The sequence below is a fragment of the Carcharodon carcharias genome, chromosome 14, assembly GCF_017639515.1.
Source record: "Carcharodon carcharias isolate sCarCar2 chromosome 14, sCarCar2.pri, whole genome shotgun sequence".
In the NCBI taxonomy this organism is placed as follows: Eukaryota; Metazoa; Chordata; class Chondrichthyes; order Lamniformes; family Lamnidae; genus Carcharodon; species Carcharodon carcharias.
In genome coordinates this window covers 14,033,253-14,057,245 of record NC_054480.1, presented here as the reverse complement: position 1 = coordinate 14,057,245, position 23,993 = coordinate 14,033,253, and the positions used below count along the sequence as shown (strand labels likewise).

Genomic DNA, 23,993 nt, shown 5'->3' with positions numbered 1-23,993 from the left:
GACTGTTGGAATGGTAATTGACTGGATTTGTTGATGATTGAGGGTAGACTGTTGGAATGGTAATTGACTGGATTTGTTGATGATTGAGGGTAGACTGTTGGAATGGTAATTGACTGGATTTGTTGATGATTGAGGGTAGACTGTTGGAATGGTAATTGACTGGATTTGTTGATGATTGAGGGTAGACTGTTGGAATGGTAATTGACTGGATTTGTTGATGATTGAGGGTAGACTGTTGGAATGGTAATTGACTGGATTTGTTGATGATTGAGGGTAGACTGTTGGAATGGTAATTGACTGGATTTGTTGATGATTGAGGGTAGACTGTTGGAATGGTAATTGACTGGATTTGTTGATGATTGAGGGTAGACTGTTGGAATGGTAATTGACTGGATTTGTTGATGATTGAGGGTAGACTGTTGGAATGGTAATTGACTGGATTTGTTGATGATTGAGGGTAGACTGTTGGAATGGTAATTGACTGGATTTGTTGATGATTGAGGGTAGACTGTTGGAATGGTAATTGACTGGATTTGTTGATGATTGAGGGTAGACTGTTGGAATGGTAATTGACTGGATTTGTTGATGATTGAGGGTAGACTGTTGGAATGGTAATTGACTGGATTTGTTGATGATTGAGGGTAGACTGTTGGAATGGTAATTGACTGGATTTGTTGATGATTGAGGGTAGACTGTTGGAATGGTAATTGACTGGATTTGTTGATGATTGAGGGTAGACTGTTGGAATGGTAATTGACTGGATTTGTTGATGATTGAGGGTAGACTGTTGGAATGGTAATTGACTGGATTTGTTGATGATTGAGGGTAGACTGTTGGAATGGTAATTGACTGGATTTGTTGATGATTGAGGGTAGACTGTTGGAATGGTAATTGACTGGATTTGTTGATGATTGAGGGTAGACTGTTGGAATGGTAATTGACTGGATTTGTTGATGATTGAGGGTAGACTGTTGGAATGGTAATTGACTGGATTTGTTGATGATTGAGGGTAGACTGTTGGAATGGTAATTGACTGGATTTGTTGATGATTGAGGGTAGACTGTTGGAATGGTAATTGACTGGATTTGTTGATGATTGAGGGTAGACTGTTGGAATGGTAATTGACTGGATTTGTTGATGATTGAGGGTAGACTGTTGGAATGGTAATTGACTGGATTTGTTGATGATTGAGGGTAGACTGTTGGAATGGTAATTGACTGGATTTGTTGATGATTGAGGGTAGACTGTTGGAATGGTAATTGACTGGATTTGTTGATGATTGAGGGTAGACTGTTGGAATGGTAATTGACTGGATTTGTTGATGATTGAGGGTAGACTGTTGGAATGGTAATTGACTGGATTTGTTGATGATTGAGGGTAGACTGTTGGAATGGTAATTGACTGGATTTGTTGATGATTGAGGGTAGACTGTTGGAATGGTAATTGACTGGATTTGTTGATGATTGAGGGTAGACTGTTGGAATGGTAATTGACTGGATTTGTTGATGATTGAGGGTAGACTGTTGGAATGGTAATTGACTGGATTTGTTGATGATTGAGGGTAGACTGTTGGAATGGTAATTGACTGGATTTGTTGATGATTGAGGGTAGACTGTTGGAATGGTAATTGACTGGATTTGTTGATGATTGAGGGTAGACTGTTGGAATGGTAATTGACTGGATTTGTTGATGATTGAGGGTAGACTGTTGGAATGGTAATTGACTGGATTTGTTGATGATTGAGGGTAGACTGTTGGAATGGTAATTGACTGGATTTGTTGATGATTGAGGGTAGACTGTTGGAATGGTAATTGACTGGATTTGTTGATGATTGAGGGTAGACTGTTGGAATGGTAATTGACTGGATTTGTTGATGATTGAGGGTAGACTGTTGGAATGGTAATTGACTGGATTTGTTGATGATTGAGGGTAGACTGTTGGAATGGTAATTGACTGGATTTGTTGATGATTGAGGGTAGACTGTTGGAATGGTAATTGACTGGATTTGTTGATGATTGAGGGTAGACTGTTGGAATGGTAATTGACTGGATTTGTTGATGATTGAGGGTAGACTGTTGGAATGGTAATTGACTGGATTTGTTGATGATTGAGGGTAGACTGTTGGAATGGTAATTGACTGGATTTGTTGATGATTGAGGGTAGACTGTTGGAATGGTAATTGACTGGATTTGTTGATGATTGAGGGTAGACTGTTGGAATGGTAATTGACTGGATTTGTTGATGATTGAGGGTAGACTGTTGGAATGGTAATTGACTGGATTTGTTGATGATTGAGGGTAGACTGTTGGAATGGTAATTGACTGGATTTGTTGATGATTGAGGGTAGACTGTTGGAATGGTAATTGACTGGATTTGTTGATGATTGAGGGTAGACTGTTGGAATGGTAATTGACTGGATTTGTTGATGATTGAGGGTAGACTGTTGGAATGGTAATTGACTGGATTTGTTGATGATTGAGGGTAGACTGTTGGAATGGTAATTGACTGGATTTGTTGATGATTGAGGGTAGACTGTTGGAATGGTAATTGACTGGATTTGTTGATGATTGAGGGTAGACTGTTGGAATGGTAATTGACTGGATTTGTTGATGATTGAGGGTAGACTGTTGGAATGGTAATTGACTGGATTTGTTGATGATTGAGGGTAGACTGTTGGAATGGTAATTGACTGGATTTGTTGATGATTGAGGGTAGACTGTTGGAATGGTAATTGACTGGATTTGTTGATGATTGAGGGTAGACTGTTGGAATGGTAATTGACTGGATTTGTTGATGATTGAGGGTAGACTGTTGGAATGGTAATTGACTGGATTTGTTGATGATTGAGGGTAGACTGTTGGAATGGTAATTGACTGGATTTGTTGATGATTGAGGGTAGACTGTTGGAATGGTAATTGACTGGATTTGTTGATGATTGAGGGTAGACTGTTGGAATGGTAATTGACTGGATTTGTTGATGATTGAGGGTAGACTGTTGGAATGGTAATTGACTGGATTTGTTGATGATTGAGGGTAGACTGTTGGAATGGTAATTGACTGGATTTGTTGATGATTGAGGGTAGACTGTTGGAATGGTAATTGACTGGATTTGTTGATGATTGAGGGTAGACTGTTGGAATGGTAATTGACTGGATTTGTTGATGATTGAGGGTAGACTGTTGGAATGGTAATTGACTGGATTTGTTGATGATTGAGGGTAGACTGTTGGAATGGTAATTGACTGGATTTGTTGATGATTGAGGGTAGACTGTTGGAATGGTAATTGACTGGATTTGTTGATGATTGAGGGTAGACTGTTGGAATGGTAATTGACTGGATTTGTTGATGATTGAGGGTAGACTGTTGGAATGGTAATTGACTGGATTTGTTGATGATTGAGGGTAGACTGTTGGAATGGTAATTGACTGGATTTGTTGATGATTGAGGGTAGACTGTTGGAATGGTAATTGACTGGATTTGTTGATGATTGAGGGTAGACTGTTGGAATGGTAATTGACTGGATTTGTTGATGATTGAGGGTAGACTGTTGGAATGGTAATTGACTGGATTTGTTGATGATTGAGGGTAGACTGTTGGAATGGTAATTGACTGGATTGTTGATGATTCAGGGTAGACTGTTGGAATGGTAATTGACTGGATTTGTTGATGATTGAGGGTAGACTGTTGGAATGGTAATTGACTGGATCTGTTGATGATTGAGGGTAGACTGTTGGAATGGTAATTGACTGGATTTGTTGATGATTGAGGGTAGACTGTTGGAATGGTAATTGACTGGATTTGTTGATGATTGAGGGTAGACTGTTGGAATGGTAATTGACTGGATTTGTTGATGATTGAGGGTAGACTGTTGGAATGGTAATTGACTGGATTTGTTGATGATTGAGGGTAGACTGTTGGAATGGTAATTGACTGGATTTGTTGATGATTGAGGGTAGACTGTTGGAATGGTAATTGACTGGATTTGTTGATGATTGAGGGTAGACTGTTGGAATGGTAATTGACTGGATTTGTTGATGATTGAGGGTAGACTGTTGGAATGGTAATTGACTGGATTTGTTGATGATTGAGGGTAGACTGTTGGAATGGTAATTGACTGGATTTGTTGATGATTGAGGGTAGACTGTTGGAATGGTAATTGACTGGATTTGTTGATGATTGAGGGTAGACTGTTGGAATGGTAATTGACTGGATTTGTTGATGATTGAGGGTAGACTGTTGGAATGGTAATTGACTGGATTTGTTGATGATTGAGGGTAGACTGTTGGAATGGTAATTGACTGGATTTGTTGATGATTGAGGGTAGACTGTTGGAATGGTAATTGACTGGATTTGTTGATGATTGAGGGTAGACTGTTGGAATGGTAATTGACTGGATTTGTTGATGATTGAGGGTAGACTGTTGGAATGGTAATTGACTGGATTTGTTGATGATTGAGGGTAGACTGTTGGAATGGTAATTGACTGGATTTGTTGATGATTGAGGGTAGACTGTTGGAATGGTAATTGACTGGATTTGTTGATGATTGAGGGTAGACTGTTGGAATGGTAATTGACTGGATTTGTTGATGATTGAGGGTAGACTGTTGGAATGGTAATTGACTGGATTTGTTGATGATTGAGGGTAGACTGTTGGAATGGTAATTGACTGGATTTGTTGATGATTGAGGGTAGACTGTTGGAATGGTAATTGACTGGATTTGTTGATGATTGAGGGTAGACTGTTGGAATGGTAATTGACTGGATTTGTTGATGATTGAGGGTAGACTGTTGGAATGGTAATTGACTGGATTTGTTGATGATTGAGGGTAGACTGTTGGAATGGTAATTGACTGGATTTGTTGATGATTGAGGGTAGACTGTTGGAATGGTAATTGACTGGATTTGTTGATGATTGAGGGTAGACTGTTGGAATGGTAATTGACTGGATTTGTTGATGATTGAGGGTAGACTGTTGGAATGGTAATTGACTGGATTTGTTGATGATTGAGGGTAGACTGTTGGAATGGTAATTGACTGGATTTGTTGATGATTGAGGGTAGACTGTTGGAATGGTAATTGACTGGATTTGTTGATGATTGAGGGTAGACTGTTGGAATGGTAATTGACTGGATTTGTTGATGATTGAGGGTAGACTGTTGGAATGGTAATTGACTGGATTTGTTGATGATTGAGGGTAGACTGTTGGAATGGTAATTGACTGGATTTGTTGATGATTGAGGGTAGACTGTTGGAATGGTAATTGACTGGATTTGTTGATGATTGAGGGTAGACTGTTGGAATGGTAATTGACTGGATTTGTTGATGATTGAGGGTAGACTGTTGGAATGGTAATTGACTGGATTTGTTGATGATTGAGGGTAGACTGTTGGAATGGTAATTGACTGGATTTGTTGATGATTGAGGGTAGACTGTTGGAATGGTAATTGACTGGATTTGTTGATGATTGAGGGTAGACTGTTGGAATGGTAATTGACTGGATTTGTTGATGATTGAGGGTAGACTGTTGGAATGGTAATTGACTGGATTTGTTGATGATTGAGGGTAGACTGTTGGAATGGTAATTGACTGGATTTGTTGATGATTGAGGGTAGACTGTTGGAATGGTAATTGACTGGATTTGTTGATGATTGAGGGTAGACTGTTGGAATGGTAATTGACTGGATTTGTTGATGATTGAGGGTAGACTGTTGGAATGGTAATTGACTGGATTTGTTGATGATTGAGGGTAGACTGTTGGAATGGTAATTGACTGGATTTGTTGATGATTGAGGGTAGACTGTTGGAATGGTAATTGACTGGATTTGTTGATGATTGAGGGTAGACTGTTGGAATGGTAATTGACTGGATTTGTTGATGATTGAGGGTAGACTGTTGGAATGGTAATTGACTGGATTTGTTGATGATTGAGGGTAGACTGTTGGAATGGTAATTGACTGGATTTGTTGATGATTGAGGGTAGACTGTTGGAATGGTAATTGACTGGATTTGTTGATGATTGAGGGTAGACTGTTGGAATGGTAATTGACTGGATTTGTTGATGATTGAGGGTAGACTGTTGGAATGGTAATTGACTGGATTTGTTGATGATTGAGGGTAGACTGTTGGAATGGTAATTGACTGGATTTGTTGATGATTGAGGGTAGACTGTTGGAATGGTAATTGACTGGATTTGTTGATGATTGAGGGTAGACTGTTGGAATGGTAATTGACTGGATTTGTTGATGATTGAGGGTAGACTGTTGGAATGGTAATTGACTGGATTTGTTGATGATTGAGGGTAGACTGTTGGAATGGTAATTGACTGGATTTGTTGATGATTGAGGGTAGACTGTTGGAATGGTAATTGACTGGATTTGTTGATGATTGAGGGTAGACTGTTGGAATGGTAATTGACTGGATTTGTTGATGATTGAGGGTAGACTGTTGGAATGGTAATTGACTGGATTTGTTGATGATTGAGGGTAGACTGTTGGAATGGTAATTGACTGGATTTGTTGATGATTGAGGGTAGACTGTTGGAATGGTAATTGACTGGATTTGTTGATGATTGAGGGTAGACTGTTGGAATGGTAATTGACTGGATTTGTTGATGATTGAGGGTAGACTGTTGGAATGGTAATTGACTGGATTTGTTGATGATTGAGGGTAGACTGTTGGAATGGTAATTGACTGGATTTGTTGATGATTGAGGGTAGACTGTTGGAATGGTAATTGACTGGATTTGTTGATGATTGAGGGTAGACTGTTGGAATGGTAATTGACTGGATTTGTTGATGATTGAGGGTAGACTGTTGGAATGGTAATTGACTGGATTTGTTGATGATTGAGGGTAGACTGTTGGAATGGTAATTGACTGGATTTGTTGATGATTGAGGGTAGACTGTTGGAATGGTAATTGACTGGATTTGTTGATGATTGAGGGTAGACTGTTGGAATGGTAATTGACTGGATTTGTTGATGATTGAGGGTAGACTGTTGGAATGGTAATTGACTGGATTTGTTGATGATTGAGGGTAGACTGTTGGAATGGTAATTGACTGGATTTGTTGATGATTGAGGGTAGACTGTTGGAATGGTAATTGACTGGATTTGTTGATGATTGAGGGTAGACTGTTGGAATGGTAATTGACTGGATTTGTTGATGATTGAGGGTAGACTGTTGGAATGGTAATTGACTGGATTTGTTGATGATTGAGGGTAGACTGTTGGAATGGTAATTGACTGGATTTGTTGATGATTGAGGGTAGACTGTTGGAATGGTAATTGACTGGATTTGTTGATGATTGAGGGTAGACTGTTGGAATGGTAATTGACTGGATTTGTTGATGATTGAGGGTAGACTGTTGGAATGGTAATTGACTGGATTTGTTGATGATTGAGGGTAGACTGTTGGAATGGTAATTGACTGGATTTGTTGATGATTGAGGGTAGACTGTTGGAATGGTAATTGACTGGATTTGTTGATGATTGAGGGTAGACTGTTGGAATGGTAATTGACTGGATTTGTTGATGATTGAGGGTAGACTGTTGGAATGGTAATTGACTGGATCTGTTGATGATTGAGGGTAGACTGTTGGAATGGTAATTGACTGGATTTGTTGATGATTGAGGGTAGACTGTTGGAATGGTAATTGACTGGATTTGTTGATGATTGAGGGTAGACTGTTGGAATGGTAATTGACTGGATTTGTTGATGATTGAGGGTAGACTGTTGGAATGGTAATTGACTGGATTTGTTGATGATTGAGGGTAGACTGTTGGAATGGTAATTGACTGGATTTGTTGATGATTGAGGGTAGACTGTTGGAATGGTAATTGACTGGATTTGTTGATGATTGAGGGTAGACTGTTGGAATGGTAATTGACTGGATTTGTTGATGATTGAGGGTAGACTGTTGGAATGGTAATTGACTGGATTTGTTGATGATTGAGGGTAGACTGTTGGAATGGTAATTGACTGGATTTGTTGATGATTGAGGGTAGACTGTTGGAATGGTAATTGACTGGATTTGTTGATGATTGAGGGTAGACTGTTGGAATGGTAATTGACTGGATTTGTTGATGATTGAGGGTAGACTGTTGGAATGGTAATTGACTGGATTTGTTGATGATTGAGGGTAGACTGTTGGAATGGTAATTGACTGGATTTGTTGATGATTGAGGGTAGACTGTTGGAATGGTAATTGACTGGATTTGTTGATGATTGAGGGTAGACTGTTGGAATGGTAATTGACTGGATTTGTTGATGATTGAGGGTAGACTGTTGGAATGGTAATTGACTGGATTTGTTGATGATTGAGGGTAGACTGTTGGAATGGTAATTGACTGGATTTGTTGATGATTGAGGGTAGACTGTTGGAATGGTAATTGACTGGATTTGTTGATGATTGAGGGTAGACTGTTGGAATGGTAATTGACTGGATTTGTTGATGATTGAGGGTAGACTGTTGGAATGGTAATTGACTGGATTTGTTGATGATTGAGGGTAGACTGTTGGAATGGTAATTGACTGGATTTGTTGATGATTGAGGGTAGACTGTTGGAATGGTAATTGACTGGATTTGTTGATGATTGAGGGTAGACTGTTGGAATGGTAATTGACTGGATTTGTTGATGATTGAGGGTAGACTGTTGGAATGGTAATTGACTGGATTTGTTGATGATTGAGGGTAGACTGTTGGAATGGTAATTGACTGGATTTGTTGATGATTGAGGGTAGACTGTTGGAATGGTAATTGACTGGATTTGTTGATGATTGAGGGTAGACTGTTGGAATGGTAATTGACTGGATTTGTTGATGATTGAGGGTAGACTGTTGGAATGGTAATTGACTGGATTTGTTGATGATTGAGGGTAGACTGTTGGAATGGTAATTGACTGGATTTGTTGATGATTGAGGGTAGACTGTTGGAATGGTAATTGACTGGATTTGTTGATGATTGAGGGTAGACTGTTGGAATGGTAATTGACTGGATTTGTTGATGATTGAGGGTAGACTGTTGGAATGGTAATTGACTGGATTTGTTGATGATTGAGGGTAGACTGTTGGAATGGTAATTGACTGGATTTGTTGATGATTGAGGGTAGACTGTTGGAATGGTAATTGACTGGATTTGTTGATGATTGAGGGTAGACTGTTGGAATGTTAATTGACTGGATCTGTTGATGATTGAGGGTAGACTGTTGGAATGGTAATGGACTGGATCTGTTGATGATTGAGGGTAGACTGTTGGAATGGTAATTGACTGGATTTGTTGATGATTGAGGGTAGACTGTTGGAATGGTAATTGACTGGATTTGTTGATGATTGAGGGTAGACTGTTGGAATGGTAATTGACGGGATTTGTTGATGATTGAGGGTAGACTGTTGGAATGGTAATTGACTGGATTTGTTGATGATTGAGGGTAGACTGTTGGAATGGTAATTGACTGGATTTGTTGATGATTGAGGGTAGACTGTTGGAATGGTAATTGACTGGATTTGTTGATGATTGAGGGTAGACTGTTGGAATGGTAATTGACTGGATTTGTTGATGATTGAGGGTAGACTGTTGGAATGGTAATTGACTGGATCTTGTTGATGATTGAGGGTAGACTGTTGGAATGGTAATTGACTGGATTTGTTGATGATTGAGGGTAGACTGTTGGAATGGTAATTGACTGGATTTGTTGATGATTGAGGGTAGACTGTTGGAATGGTAATTGACTGGATTTGTTGTTGATTGAGGGTAGACTGTTGGAATGGTAATTGACTGGATCTGTTGATGATTGAGGGTAGACTGTTGGTATGGTATTTGACTGGATTTGTTGATGATTGAGGGTAGACTGTTGGAATGGTAATTGACTGGATTTGTTGATGATTGAGGGTAGACTGTTGGAATGGTAATTGACTGGATTTGTTGATGATTGAGGGTAGACTGTTGGAATGGTAATTGACTGGATTTGTTGATGATTGAGGGTAGACTGTTGGAATGGTAATTGACTGGATTTGTTGATGATTGAGGGTAGACTGTTGGAATGGTAATTGACTGGATTTGTTGATGATTGAGGGTAGACTGTTGGAATGGTAATTGACTGGATTTGTTGATGATTGAGGGTAGACTGTTGGAATGGTAATTGACTGGATTTGTTGATGATTGAGGGTAGACTGTTGGAATGGTAATTGACTGGATTTGTTGATGATTGAGGGTAGACTGTTGGAATGGTAATTGACTGGATTTGTTGATGATTGAGGGTAGACTGTTGGAATGGTAATTGACTGGATTTGTTGATGATTGAGGGTAGACTGTTGGAATGGTAATTGACTGGATTTGTTGATGATTGAGGGTAGACTGTTGGAATGGTAATTGACTGGATTTGTTGATGATTGAGGGTAGACTGTTGGAATGGTAATTGACTGGATTTGTTGATGATTGAGGGTAGACTGTTGGAATGGTAATTGACTGGATTTGTTGATGATTGAGGGTAGACTGTTGGAATGGTAATTGACTGGATTTGTTGATGATTGAGGGTAGACTGTTGGAATGGTAATTGACTGGATTTGTTGATGATTGAGGGTAGACTGTTGGAATGGTAATTGACTGGATTTGTTGATGATTGAGGGTAGACTGTTGGAATGGTAATTGACTGGATTTGTTGATGATTGAGGGTAGACTGTTGGAATGGTAATTGACTGGATTTGTTGATGATTGAGGGTAGACTGTTGGAATGGTAATTGACTGGATTTGTTGATGATTGAGGGTAGACTGTTGGAATGGTAATTGACTGGATTTGTTGATGATTGAGGGTAGACTGTTGGAATGGTAATTGACTGGATTTGTTGATGATTGAGGGTAGACTGTTGGAATGGTAATTGACTGGATTTGTTGATGATTGAGGGTAGACTGTTGGAATGGTAATTGACTGGATTTGTTGATGATTGAGGGTAGACTGTTGGAATGGTAATTGACTGGATTTGTTGATGATTGAGGGTAGACTGTTGGAATGGTAATTGACTGGATTTGTTGATGATTGAGGGTAGACTGTTGGAATGGTAATTGACTGGATTTGTTGATGATTGAGGGTAGACTGTTGGAATGGTAATTGACTGGATTTGTTGATGATTGAGGGTAGACTGTTGGAATGGTAATTGACTGGATTTGTTGATGATTGAGGGTAGACTGTTGGAATGGTAATTGACTGGATTTGTTGATGATTGAGGGTAGACTGTTGGAATGGTAATTGACTGGATTTGTTGATGATTGAGGGTAGACTGTTGGAATGGTAATTGACTGGATTTGTTGATGATTGAGGGTAGACTGTTGGAATGGTAATTGACTGGATTTGTTGATGATTGAGGGTAGACTGTTGGAATGGTAATTGACTGGATTTGTTGATGATTGAGGGTAGACTGTTGGAATGGTAATTGACTGGATTTGTTGATGATTGAGGGTAGACTGTTGGAATGGTAATTGACTGGATTTGTTGATGATTGAGGGTAGACTGTTGGAATGGTAATTGACTGGATTTGTTGATGATTGAGGGTAGACTGTTGGAATGGTAATTGACTGGATTTGTTGATGATTGAGGGTAGACTGTTGGAATGGTAATTGACTGGATTTGTTGATGATTGAGGGTAGACTGTTGGAATGGTAATTGACTGGATTTGTTGATGATTGAGGGTAGACTGTTGGAATGGTAATTGACTGGATTTGTTGATGATTGAGGGTAGACTGTTGGAATGGTAATTGACTGGATTTGTTGATGATTGAGGGTAGACTGTTGGAATGGTAATTGACTGGATTTGTTGATGATTGAGGGTAGACTGTTGGAATGGTAATTGACTGGATTTGTTGATGATTGAGGGTAGACTGTTGGAATGGTAATTGACTGGATTTGTTGATGATTGAGGGTAGACTGTTGGAATGGTAATTGACTGGATTTGCCCTGCTCTTAGTGGACAGGACATATCCGGGATATTTTAAATTTTGCACCCATTCAGAGGTCTACCTCTTACTGTTGTGTGCTGTGGGCTTTCCCAGAATGAGCAGGAGAGGTTAACACATCAACGATGACCACATTGTTATAAAAGTACTCAAGCTCTTCGTTGACGGAAATTATGAAAAAAATGATTATGGCATCCAATTATTACACGACCCACCCTGCAATAACGTGAAATAGATGCGCGACTCAAAAATTAACACTGAACAAAAAATACAACTGCTTTTAATTGAAATTGACAAATATACAATCAGTACGTACACACAATAACTCAAATGTAGTGTTGGTGCTGCTACATAGGTTTATCAAACATATTTACATCAACTTGTCAATTTGTATCATAGATACAGTCCTGTACAAAACCACAAGAGAACTAGCACCTGCCACAGAAGGGACCAATAGCTTGGCCAATCCCATTACTCTTGTGGATTTAGCTGAGTTACAGTACAGGCTTAGTGGGAAAACAGGGTTCGCTAACAGATACTGAAGGCACAGCAACAAATGGTTATTGAATTGTCACGTTGGCTGCAGTCAGTCGTTACTGACGGAATGGTCAGCTGCAGGTCCTGGCAAAGCTACACCGCAACAAGAATTGTCCACACTTTATTTAGGCAACTTAGAATTAACGCACTGATCCCTTAATAGCACGGTTGGTCTTGTGTTTAGCAGAGTGTAGGGCACATGGAGGGGCCACACCAGGCATCAACTATGTGGTCTCAATCCTTTCGCCTATGAGACAGACATGTGCCATCCAAACCATGGCTCCTATGTTGTCTGCAAGTACAAGGGGCATGTGGACAGCATGCTGCCTGTCCTCCACCATGTTTTTAAAACACCAAGAGGGTGCAGTCAAACACTGCCGTCAGATAAAATGAGATTTTTTGACGAAATACATACGCTGTATTTTACCAGATGACAGTGCTGAATTTGAAATCTAATCCATCCAGTGCCAAGTATCCGGCTATCCCATACCATCCCATGCTACAAGTCAGTCAGGAACCATGAAATCTGTTTGTTCCCTCTGTAAACACTGAAGAGGCATTAAATGTAATCAAGTAACAAGTGGCGCACATCAGGTTCTTAGAACAACAATCTCTTGTCAAGAGAGCTGTCACACTGCACAGCCTGAATTTACATTGCAATAGTCAGTTCTAGATCAATATTCTTCCAGGTAAGAGGAAGTGATAAGGAAAGACACAGTTCAGTCCAGACTCTGTTGCTGACCCTTATGCATTCCTCAAAAGCACCATTGAGAAAAAAAATCCTTCAGTTTTATACAATAATCGGGCTTTTAGTGGGCAAAATCCACCAAACTCTGGTGTTCCTTCAGATTCACCATGCAAGAGTGAGTCTTACTGTACTGAGGCAGTATTGGGTGAGTGGCTCTGTATTTTGCCCAACTTGGAGCAAATCACCACAAGATTCTTGCCAAGTACATTATTCTCCATCCCCATCACCCCGACAATTGGTAAGCCCTTTGGTCCCCAATTTTTAGGAAGGATAAGTCATGGGAAAGGAACCCTAAAAATCAACCAACTATCAATACAGCATAATTGTTACATCCCATCACAAGGCTGACGGTGGAGGAATAGACCAGAAGTCTACGGCATCACTGAACAAGTCATGAATGCTCTCCACACCCCCTCCCTCGAGATAGCTAATCTCTAGTCTCCCAGATCACAGGTAATCCTGGTTTTGCTGTTATTGCTGTCAACAACCTCCGGCTGCAAATAAGCTGACTGGAAGTTATTTTCCATTCCCTCCCGTGATGTTTGGAAGGCTGATTGTGAACAGGAAGGTGGGGGGGTGGCGGGGGGGTCCCCAGACTAGGTTGACCATCCCACTGTCCAAAGACACACCAACACGTCCTGTCACAAACACTGAACGACAAGAACAGTACACTTTCACACACACCCCCTTGAAGCCGGAGACACCACCTTCGTTCAGGAAACCTCTATGCCAGTTTTCTGGGCACAATCTGGCACCCCAGTCCCAAAAGGCTTTCGCTTCAAATCACCTGAATGAGGAAGGGTGCAGAAGTTTAAAGTCACTGTCCAATTCACAGAGAAGGCACGCAATGTGACCTTTACCTTTTCAAAATCCACTTTCTTTTTTATAAACTGTAAGAATTTCTACAAATCTGTGTCCGTGTCCTCCCTGTAACTATCAGGGACCAACTGGTCGGTCAATGGTCCTGTGCTGCTGTTGAAGGTCACGTTGAAGTTGGAGCTGAACCAGGGATGACACAAGATCTCACTGGCTGTCAATCTCTCAGCCGGGTTCCGTCGCAGGATGCACCGGATAAGGCATTTGGCTTTGGGGGAAATGTTGTCCGGGACGGTGTAGAACCCTCGCCGAATCTTGCTGAAGAGGGCGGCTGGCTCCGTGTCCTGGAAAGGGTAGCGGCCCACTAGCATGGTATACAGGACCACTCCCAGGCTCCAGACATCTGCAGCTTTCCCTGAGTATGACTGTTTGGTGTTAAGGATCTCCGGCCCCACGTAAGCAGGGCAGCCATGCTTATCCATCAAGGAATCATCCTCTCCCTTCAGGACACAGGCATCATCCAAATTCTCAAGCCTCAGTTTGTTTCTGGAGGAAAAGAAAACGCTCTTTAGAATACGTGTTTGTAATCCTGCTCAAAACGAGCGAAAGGACTCTATTTGAACTAGACGAACTGAAGCACATTTCACCAGGGCATAAGATTTTCAATACTTGCTTTTCTCTTGCTGCAAGCTAACTACCATGTTTAATTTCTATTAAAACTTACAAAAGGGCATCTTAAGAGTTGCAGTAATTGTTTCTTAAAGGAACAATACATGTCAGAAGGACCAGCGCTATTGTGTAGGCTGCTCCCCAGTCCTTGTACATAGATGCAAGGTTAAATTTGAGAGAACAAGTGAAACGTTTTAACTTGAGGCTGTAGAATTCAGTTCCAGGGTCACTGACTGAGGCCAAGGTCAATATTTCAGATTAGATTGAATAGGGGAAACAGGATGGCTAAATGTGCTCGGGACTAGTTTCTGGTCGGGAGGGTAAACATCAACATGGACTGGCTGGGCCGAATGGTCTGTTTCCCTTTTAACTTCTCTCCGTCTGAAACTAATGACTTTCTGTGGCCCGGTGGGTAGCAGCATTCACGTTTGAGTCAGAAGGTTTTGGGTTCAAGCCCCACCACAGAGACTCGAGTACATAATCCAGGAGACACCGCCAGTGCAGTACTGAGGGAGCTCTGCGCTGTCAGAGATGCCATCTCTCATGGGTGGCTGGCCCAGGATTTTCTGCACTCTCTCTGCTGGGAGCGTTGAATCAGAAAATCACCCCTTAAAACAGAGCCCGGTCAGCTAATTCTATTAGACACAAGATTATGGAGCAGTCTTTAATCACTCCAATCTTTCTCTTTACTCGATTTATGCTAATTTTGACCCTTGTCTGCTGACTCTCCCTCTCAGACTCCTTCAATCTCCCCATCTCCCTCTCCCCTTGGCCAAGGCAAAAGACCCAACAAGGAGGTCACTTGAGGCTGCCTAGGTATCACTTCACCTAGGAAGTTAATAATAGCCAGTGGGGTCTCGACTCTGTTATGAAAGGACTTGTATTTATATAGCACCTATATGACCTCAGAACATCCCAAGCCACTTCAGAGCCAATGAAGTACATTTTGTTGGTTAATTGTGATTACTGTTGCAATGTAGGGAAACAAGGCAGCCAAAACTATGCATAGCAAGATCCCATATACAACAGCATGATAAGAACAGATAACCCTTTTTGAAGTGACGTTGGTCAAGGGATGAACATTGGTCAGGATACCAGGATTCCCCTCTGCTCTTCCTCAAAGTAATGTCGTGTACGTCCACCTTAGTTCAAGCAGAGGTGCCCCCACCACCCCCACACACACTCAAAGTTTTGTTTACAGAGATGTTTGTTGCATGGATCTGAGCCTCCGCAATACCACCCCCCACCTCCTCCCCACCCCCACCCCCACCCCAACACTCACCTCTGTCTGTTGGCGAATACGAATTTCCTCAGCTTGAGGTCCCGGAGCACAATCCCATGTTCGTGACAGTGCGCCACTGCCTGCGCCATCTGCCTGAAGAGCGTGGCAGCCTCTTCCTCACGGAGCCTCTTACATGTCCGCACGTACGAGTGCATGTCACCGTGGCCTCGCTGGAAAAGGACGTAGGCCTTGCGGTCCCCAGCGATCACCTCAGCCATCTGACCCACGTTCGGGTGAGGCAGGAGGCGGGCATAGGGTGCAATCACCTCACTGTAGCGCTTCATCGCAAAGACCTGCAACACAGAGAGGGGGAAGCTGGTGAAGACGACAGCAACAACTTCCATTCAGCCTTCCCAAAGCTCGTCATGGGACTGTTAGTCAGATAAGATGTTGACAGTGAGTCACATCAGGAGATGTCAGGACAAGTGAGCCAAAGGCTTGGTCAAAAAGGTTGGTTTCGCATGCACTTCCCAGAGGTTCACCCAGGAACACCACACAGCGCAGGGAAAAATAACCTCTCCGTGCTCCCGGAATGGGGAGAGTTTGGAAAAAAGGGAGACTGGAGAGTGAAAGCAGAAGGAGGAAAGTATTCTTGTGTGGGACAGGTGCATTTATTGAAAGGGGGAAGAATTATAAAGGAATATAAAAAGACGAGAGGCAACACAGGATTTGTTTAATCTGTTACACCACAGGGTCACAGGAAGTGACCATTTACAAGAAATACTCGCATCGTTAATTACACTGTGGTTAGTGGTTGGAGGCTGTGCTGAAAGGTTGGGCTGGGTTCGAGAGAGAGAGAAATGAACACGGTTCAGGGACTTAAAACTCTCTCTCCATAAGCCCTGGGGTCCCTGAGTCCAAGTGTCCTCCCTCCTATGGCCCAAGATACTGAGGCCAGGAATGGGACTGGGTCCCCGCATGGTCCTCCAGGCAGTATGCAAAATACCGGTCATTTACCCAGCAAGCATCCCAGTCTTCCGCTTACATTAATAACCATACCTTGCAGATGTATTCCTGTTCCGTGTGGGTGTGGATGGCTCTGTAACAATTATTCGCCTCTGTGGGATTGAGCAGGAGGTAAGGTCCAATGCGGGATACGCTGTTGTCGTCATCGGAGGAGGAGGGCGTTGGGGATGGTGAGCCAAGGCACGGGGACAAGGCAGGTATGGAGAGCTGGCTCAAACGGACTCGCTTACATTTGGGAAGGTCGGGGTCATCAGCATCATCAAAGTCTAACCTCTTCAGCCTGGGAGGGAGTGAGGGCAGCGATCTCTGGGCGTTCACACTCATAAGGATCTGGGGGGGGGGGGAAGAAAAAAAAGACAGTTTTTACAAATTGGCTCCAAAGTTGCTTTCAGAGGAACAGGAGGAGGCGAGCCTGTTCCGCCATTTAATTAGTTCATGACTGATTTGTACCTTAACTTCATCCGCCCACCTTGGTTCCGATATCCCACAACAACCTTAACTAATAAAAATTTAATCAATCAGCCTCAACTGTAGGAATTTTCGATTCAGCCCCCACCCCCCCCCCACCCCACCCCCACCCCCACACAAGCAGCTTTCCGAGGGGAGAGAGCTCCAGATTTCCACTACCTTTTGTGTGAAAAAGTACTTTCTGACGTCATCTCCGATTGGCCTGGCTCTCATCCCATCGTTATGCTGCCTTGTTTTGGACTCCCCAGAGGAAATAGGTTCTCTCCATTTACCCTACCAACTCCCTTGGTCATCAAAAATTTACCACCGCACCCCCAATATTTAAAACACTGCTGTCTGCAGTGATACTTATGTCCTATCATACAGCGGACAGGTCAACTACAAGACCTCACTAGCCCAAACACTTTACCAAACTCCTGACACAGCCAAAGTCAGAAGGCCGACTGCAGACCAACAATGGACCACTCACGTTGCAACCCAAGTTGTGCCAGGGGCATCTTGAACCTTCAGCCTGGTGCTCGTGCTGGTACTACACAATAGCAAGAAAAAAGCAGTGACGGGCGATCGTGCTTTCAGCCGCCCAGGCTCTAAAGTACTGGAATTCCCTCCCTCAACCCCCCCCTCCGCCTTCCTTTTCTCTTTTAAGATCTACCTCTTTGACCAAGCTTTTGGTCATATGTCCTAATATCTCCCTAAGTGGCTCAGGTCAAATTCAGTCTGAAAATCACTTCTGAGAGGCAAGTGCCTTAGGATGGTTTACTTTAATAAAAAGGTGCTATATAAATGCCAGTTGTTGTCGATGATGTCACTGCCCTTTCTGACTCCTCCCCCTTCCCCACCATAACTGCCTTTGCAACCACATCCCTTAATACCTTTGATTAACAGAAATTAAAAGTTCACAGTTGACTTAGTATACAATTGTCATTTGTGCAGGAGAGTTGCAAACTTCCATTGCCCTTGTCATGTAGAAATGTTTCCTAATTTCACTCCTGAAAGGCCTGGCTCTCATATTTAGACTATATCCCATAGTCCTAGAACGTCCAACCAACAGAAATGCCTTCTATTTATCTATCCCATCAGGAATTAACATCATGCAAAACTTTAATTAAATCACCCATAGTCTTCCCAAATTCAGGGAGCACAGCCCTAGTTTGTATAACAATTATCCAGATAAGAGTGAGAATCCTGTGAGCATCAACTTCTCACAGATGCTGTCAGACCTGCTGAGTTTTTCCAGCATTTTCTACCTTTGAACTTGTATTTTGTACCTTATTAAATTAATATTTCATATGCTTAAGGGAGTTCCCGTGTATCTATCACCTTTTTGGCTAATGGTTGTGAAAAACAGAGGAAAACAGCCTCAGCCTCCACCAGGTTTTGTCTCACAGTCATGTGGCTTGGAAATTCCAATTTTGCACTGCTTAAGGGCGTGTGAAGTCTGAAGTCAAGAGGTTCCATTGTAAAACGAACCTAAAATCTCAATTCCAGCAGGTATAGGTCCATGGCACAAAACCGACCAGAATTCGGCACTAATTCGAGTGCAAGTTGGCAAGTGAAAATGCCACATTGATACAGCAGGTGGTGCTGGAATACAGTGGTGGCATGAGACTGATCGAGACAACACAACTCCAGAGCTTCATCCAGTAACCCCCTCCCCACAGAAAGCACTGAGACACCCCTCCAATCCCTAAACCCACCACCCCCCCCCCCCCCCCCCCCCCACACCCCATCCCCCAGCTCTGCTCCTCCCCAATCCCACAAAAGAAACACATATCCATCCACCCAGGTCTATTGCTTCATCAACCCTCCTGCTGAGTGCAAGAGACCAGACTCAGATCTCTGACTCTCGGCAGCCTCATGAGATGGGCAGCTTCTGATGAATCACATTCGGAATGAATTGAGTAGTCAGATAATAAATCACTGCTCAGCCAGCCAATCACTGCGAATGCTAAGAGCACAAGGACATGTCTCATCTATGAATGGCACTGACTGTCTCACTATTTGTGCTTACACATAACATTTCCATTAATATTTAATAAGCTCAAAATGGTTCCAAGCATGCAAAAAGAAACCCTTTCATTATTGCCAAAAAAAGTCAGTGTTTCACACACCTGGGGGCAGTGACTCTTGTTTGTTCCTGAACAGTGAACCTTGAGCTGGAAAGGCTCTTGGAGTGATGACTTCACCCCTCCCTGTCTGTGTAACCTGCTTCAGCTTACAACTTTCCAAGATCTGTGCTCTTCCAATTCTGACCTCTCGAGCAGCCCCAATTTCAATCGCTCCCCCACTGGCAGCCCTATATTCAGCTATCCCTGGTGCTAACCTCTCTCTCCTTTAAGAGGCTCCTTAAAATGTCAACCCCACTGACCAAGCTCTTGGTCACCAGCCCCAATGTCTCCTTGCATGACTTGGTGTCTACTTTCTGCCTAATAACGCTCCTGTAAAGACAGACACACACACACACACACACACACACACACACACACACACACACACACACACACACACACACACACGTGGATATAAGGAGGAGGGGAGCAGCTTGGTTTAAAGGATCACCCCAAACCTACACTGAAAACTCAAAAGCCATTTGTTCCAATTAAAGGCCAGAAATTTTCACAGATAGGAGGCCCCATTAACAGGTAACAACCACAGGGTGGCAGAGAGCCAAGGGAGGTGGTGGAGAAATACCAGAGAATACCCTTTCCTTAGAACAAGCAACAGGAAAAGGTCATTCAGCCCCTTCAGCCTATTCGGCACAGGACGACTGAACTGTATCTTGACTCCATCTACCTGCTTGGTTTTGTTACCCAGAAAATCTTCACCCAAAACTTTATCTATCCAAAGAGTCATCATTTTGGACTCACAACATTAACTGTGTGTTTCCCTCTGCACAGAGGCTGCCAGACCTGCTGAGTATTTCCAGCACTTTCAGTTTTCATTTCAGATTTCCAACAACCACAGTAATTTTCCTCCTAAAATACATCAATCTCAGTTTTCAAGGTGTGTGTGTGTGTGTGTGTATGTTTAAAAAAAAGTCTCTAATAAAGGCCCTGAACTGCCTAACTCTAATTTGAAGATTATGCCCCTTTGTTCTGGACTCCCCCAACAAAAAGAGGGACTATTATTTCAATCTGCACCCAATCAGATACTGCAATCGGCTTGAAATACGCCAAAGGTCAGGCAATCCCGGGGAAGGAGAAGGGGAATAATGAGTTCACATTGGGGGGGTGGAGAGAGAGAGAGAGGGGGAATGGGGGGGGGGGGGTGGAGAGAGAGAGAGGGGGAATGGGGGGGGGGGGTGGAGAGAGAGAGAGGGGGAATGGGGGGGGGGTGGAGAGAGAGAGAGGGGGAATGGGGGGGGGGTGGAGAGAGAGAGAGGGGGAATGGGGGGGGGGGGTGGAGAGAGAGAGAGGGGGAATGGGGGGGGGGTGGAGAGAGAGAGAGGGGGAATGGGGGGGGGGTGGAGAGAGAGAGAGGGGGAATGGGGGGGGGGTGGAGAGAGAGAGAGGGGGAATGGGGGGGGTGGAGAGAGAGAGAGGGGGAATGGGGGGGGGTGGAGAGAGAGAGAGGGGGAATGGGGGGGGGTGGAGAGAGAGAGAGGGGGAATGGGGGGGGGTGGAGAGAGAGAGAGGGGGAATGGGGGGGGGTGGAGAGAGAGAGAGGGGGAATGGGGGGGTGGAGAGAGAGAGAGGGGGGAATGGGGGGGGTGGAGAGAGAGAGAGGGGGGAATGGGGGGGTGGAGAGAGAGAGGGGGGGAATGGGGGGGTGGAGAGAGAGAGAGGGGGAATGGGGGGGTGGAGAGAGAGAGAGGGGGAATGGGGGGGTGGAGAGAGAGAGAGGGGGAATGGGGGGGTGGAGAGAGAGAGAGGGGGAATGGGGGGGGTGGAGAGAGAGAGAGAGAGGGGATGGGGGGGGTGGAGAGAGAGAGAGAGGGGATGGGGGGGTGGAGAGAGAGAGAGAGGGGATGGGGGGGTGGAGAGAGAGAGAGAGAGGGGATGGGGGGGTGGAGAGAGAGAGAGGGGAGGGGGGGGTGGAGAGAGAGAGAGAGGGGATGGGGGGGTGGAGAGAGAGAGAGAGGGGATGGGGGGGTGGAGAGAGAGAGAGAGGGGATGGGGGGGTGGAGAGAGAGAGAGAGAGGGGATGGGGGGGTGGAGAGAGAGAGAGAGAGAGGGGATGGGGGGGTGGAGAGAGAGAGAGAGAGGGGATGGGGGGGTGGAGAGAGAGAGAGAGAGAGGGGATGGGGGGAGGGAGAGAGAGAGAGGGGATGGGGGGAGGGAGAGAGAGAGGGGATGGGGGGGGGGAGAGAGAGAGGGGATGGGGGGGGAGGGAGAGAGAGAGGGGATGGGGGGAGGGAGAGAGAGAGAGGGGATGGGGGGAGGGAGAGAGAGAGGGGATGGGGGGGTGGAGAGAGAGAGAGAGGGGGAATGGGGGGGTGGAGAGAGAGAGAGGGGGAATGGGGGGGGGTGGAGAGAGAGAGAGGGGGAATGGGGGGGGTGGAGAGAGAGAGAGGGGGAATGGGGGGGGTGGAGAGAGAGAGAGGGGGAATGGGGGGGTGGAGAGAGAGAGAGGGGGAATGGGGGGGGTGGAGAGAGAGAGAGAGAGAGGGGGAATGGGGGGGGTGGCGAGAGAGAGAGGGGGAATGGGGGGGTGGAGAGAGAGAGGGGGGGAATGGGGGGGGGTGGAGAGAGAGAGAGGGGGGAATGGGGGGGGTGGAGAGAGAGAGAGAGGGGATGGGGGGGGTGGAGAGAGAGAGAGAGAGGGGATGGGGGGGTGGAGAGAGAGGGGATGGGGGGGGGTGGAGAGAGAGGGGATGGGGGGGGGGGGGGGTGGAGAGAGAGGGGATGGGGGGCTTGCTCTTAAACAGCGCAGCGTAATGTACAGAGATCCCAGGCATGGTCGTTCACTGCTACACAGTAACACAGCGTCAGTCCCGGGACAGAGCAACATTCACCACAAAGAGTCAAACCTCCCCGGCTACCCTTTAAAATGACAGAGGGGGGGGTGTGGTGGGGATCGACAACGCGTGATTCCAAATACGAAGTTCACACAAAGGGGCTTCAAACAAAAACTAACCCAGAACTCCGAAATGAAAACCGTTACCGGTGGGCGGTGTAAGAGGAGGAAAAAGTTTGTATCAACTCCCTGTAACATTAAAACTCCAGACCAACAACGAAAAATAATACAAAGGGGCGACTTCTCCGTGACACACTCGCCAACTGGTCAAAAAGAGAGTGAAATAAACGGGTGTACGATTAATCCTCACCACTTCTCAACAACACCCCCCCCCCCACCCCACAACCAACCCCACACCACCCACCCAACAAGTGGGGCTGCGGAGAAGGGGGGGAAGGAGAGAAGAGAAGGTCGAACAAAGAAAAAGAGTAAAAACACACCCGCCCCGGCTTTAGAAACCAAACACGCGATTCAAATCATCAACATTAAACACCCGTACATACATAGTTTTATAGACTGTTATTGTATTTGATTTTGTTTTGTGTTTTTTTTAAAAAAAAAACTTACCTAAAGGTCTCGCTTCGTTACAAAAGTGGGAGACTCGCCCCGAGTAGTTTCGCTGAGGAATTCCCAGTAACAAAGGAAGTTCCCGAGGCGGCTTTTCCTTTTTCCCCCTCTCTCCGTCTGTGGGGATTGAAGTTCGCACAGCCTGGCCAGGACACCGGGCTCCTGAACAGCGGGGATTAACCTGTTTCCTTCCCCCACCCCCACCTTCTCCCTCCCGTTGGCAGCTCTCGGAATTCCCACGTGTGGATTCACAGGAGCCCCGAACCTGACATGAGAGCCGAACCTTCGCTGCACCCGCAACTTTTAGCAACAAAGCGCCTTATCTTCCATCATCCGTTAATCATTTTGATCTTCAGTACAAAAGTTCCAGCTCCTTTCCAGGGGAGGGAGGGGGTAGAGGGGGAAAACACAATTTCTTGGTAATTCCTCGAAGAATAACTTTTATCACAAAAATTCCTTGGAACCAGAATAATTTAACTATCGAATCAAGAGTGTCCTCAGAAGGTTCTTTCTCCAGCTCTCTCCATTAGATTTCCAGGCTCATAAAGTGTTTCTTTCTTTCTCTCTATGCTGCTTTAAACTCCCTCCGAGTGAGTGAGTGAGTGTCTCTCTCTGTCCGGCGAGCAGACAGAGTATGATGCGAGACTGCCGTAATCTTGCTGAATTATTACACAGTTTTTCTTTTACGCTTTCACTCTCACTCTGAACTGGCTGACGATGACTGGGCTGCCTATTGCAACATCCACCCTCCTCTCGGTGCAACACACAGAAACTATTGGCGACAGAGCAAAAAAGGGAGGGAAGAAAAGCACCCTGGTTCAAAGACAGTTTCCACCAGATTATAAGAAGTGGACGGGCAGCCCTAATATTGTCAGGACTTCCCCCGGACACCCCGCCCCCATACACAAGGTTAGTCACATCCCACATGCAGTTTTTGCAAAGCATTCAAAATAATTTCTATTCAAGGTAATTTTATGGACTGTGCCCAGTACACAGCAGCAATTATTTAATACGGCATCTGTAAATATAACATGTCCCA

At 44.4% G+C, this 23,993-nt stretch overlaps 1 protein-coding gene across 1 annotated transcript; it reads right to left on the bottom strand.

The window, feature by feature from the left end:
• Positions 1-12,209: 12,209 nt before the first annotated feature.
• On the bottom strand, positions 12,210-23,719 carry trib3 (tribbles pseudokinase 3). The gene is made up of 4 exons (XM_041205004.1): positions 22,955-23,719; positions 16,997-17,293; positions 15,998-16,290; positions 12,210-14,592 (listed from the first exon to the last, which is right to left on the bottom strand). Exons 2-4 carry the CDS (start codon positions 17,285-17,287, stop codon positions 14,133-14,135), a joined length of 1,044 nt encoding a protein of 347 aa, XP_041060938.1. The 5' UTR covers positions 17,288-17,293; positions 22,955-23,719; the 3' UTR covers positions 12,210-14,132.
• Positions 23,720-23,993: the final 274 nt, after the last annotated feature.

Excerpts from the sequence above, each read along its gene's own strand:
- trib3 (XM_041205004.1), bottom strand. The coding sequence starts at position 17,287 with ATGAGTGTGAACGCCCAGAGATCGCTGCCCTCACTCCCTCCCAGGCTG. Across the intron at positions 16,291-16,996 it reads AACAGGAATACATCTGCAAG|GTCTTTGCGATGAAGCGCTA; the intron begins GTATGGTTATTA and ends TCTGTGTTGCAG. Across the intron at positions 14,593-15,997 it reads GTATTCGCCAACAGACAGAG|AAACAAACTGAGGCTTGAGA; the intron begins GTGAGTGTTGGG and ends CTTTTCCTCCAG.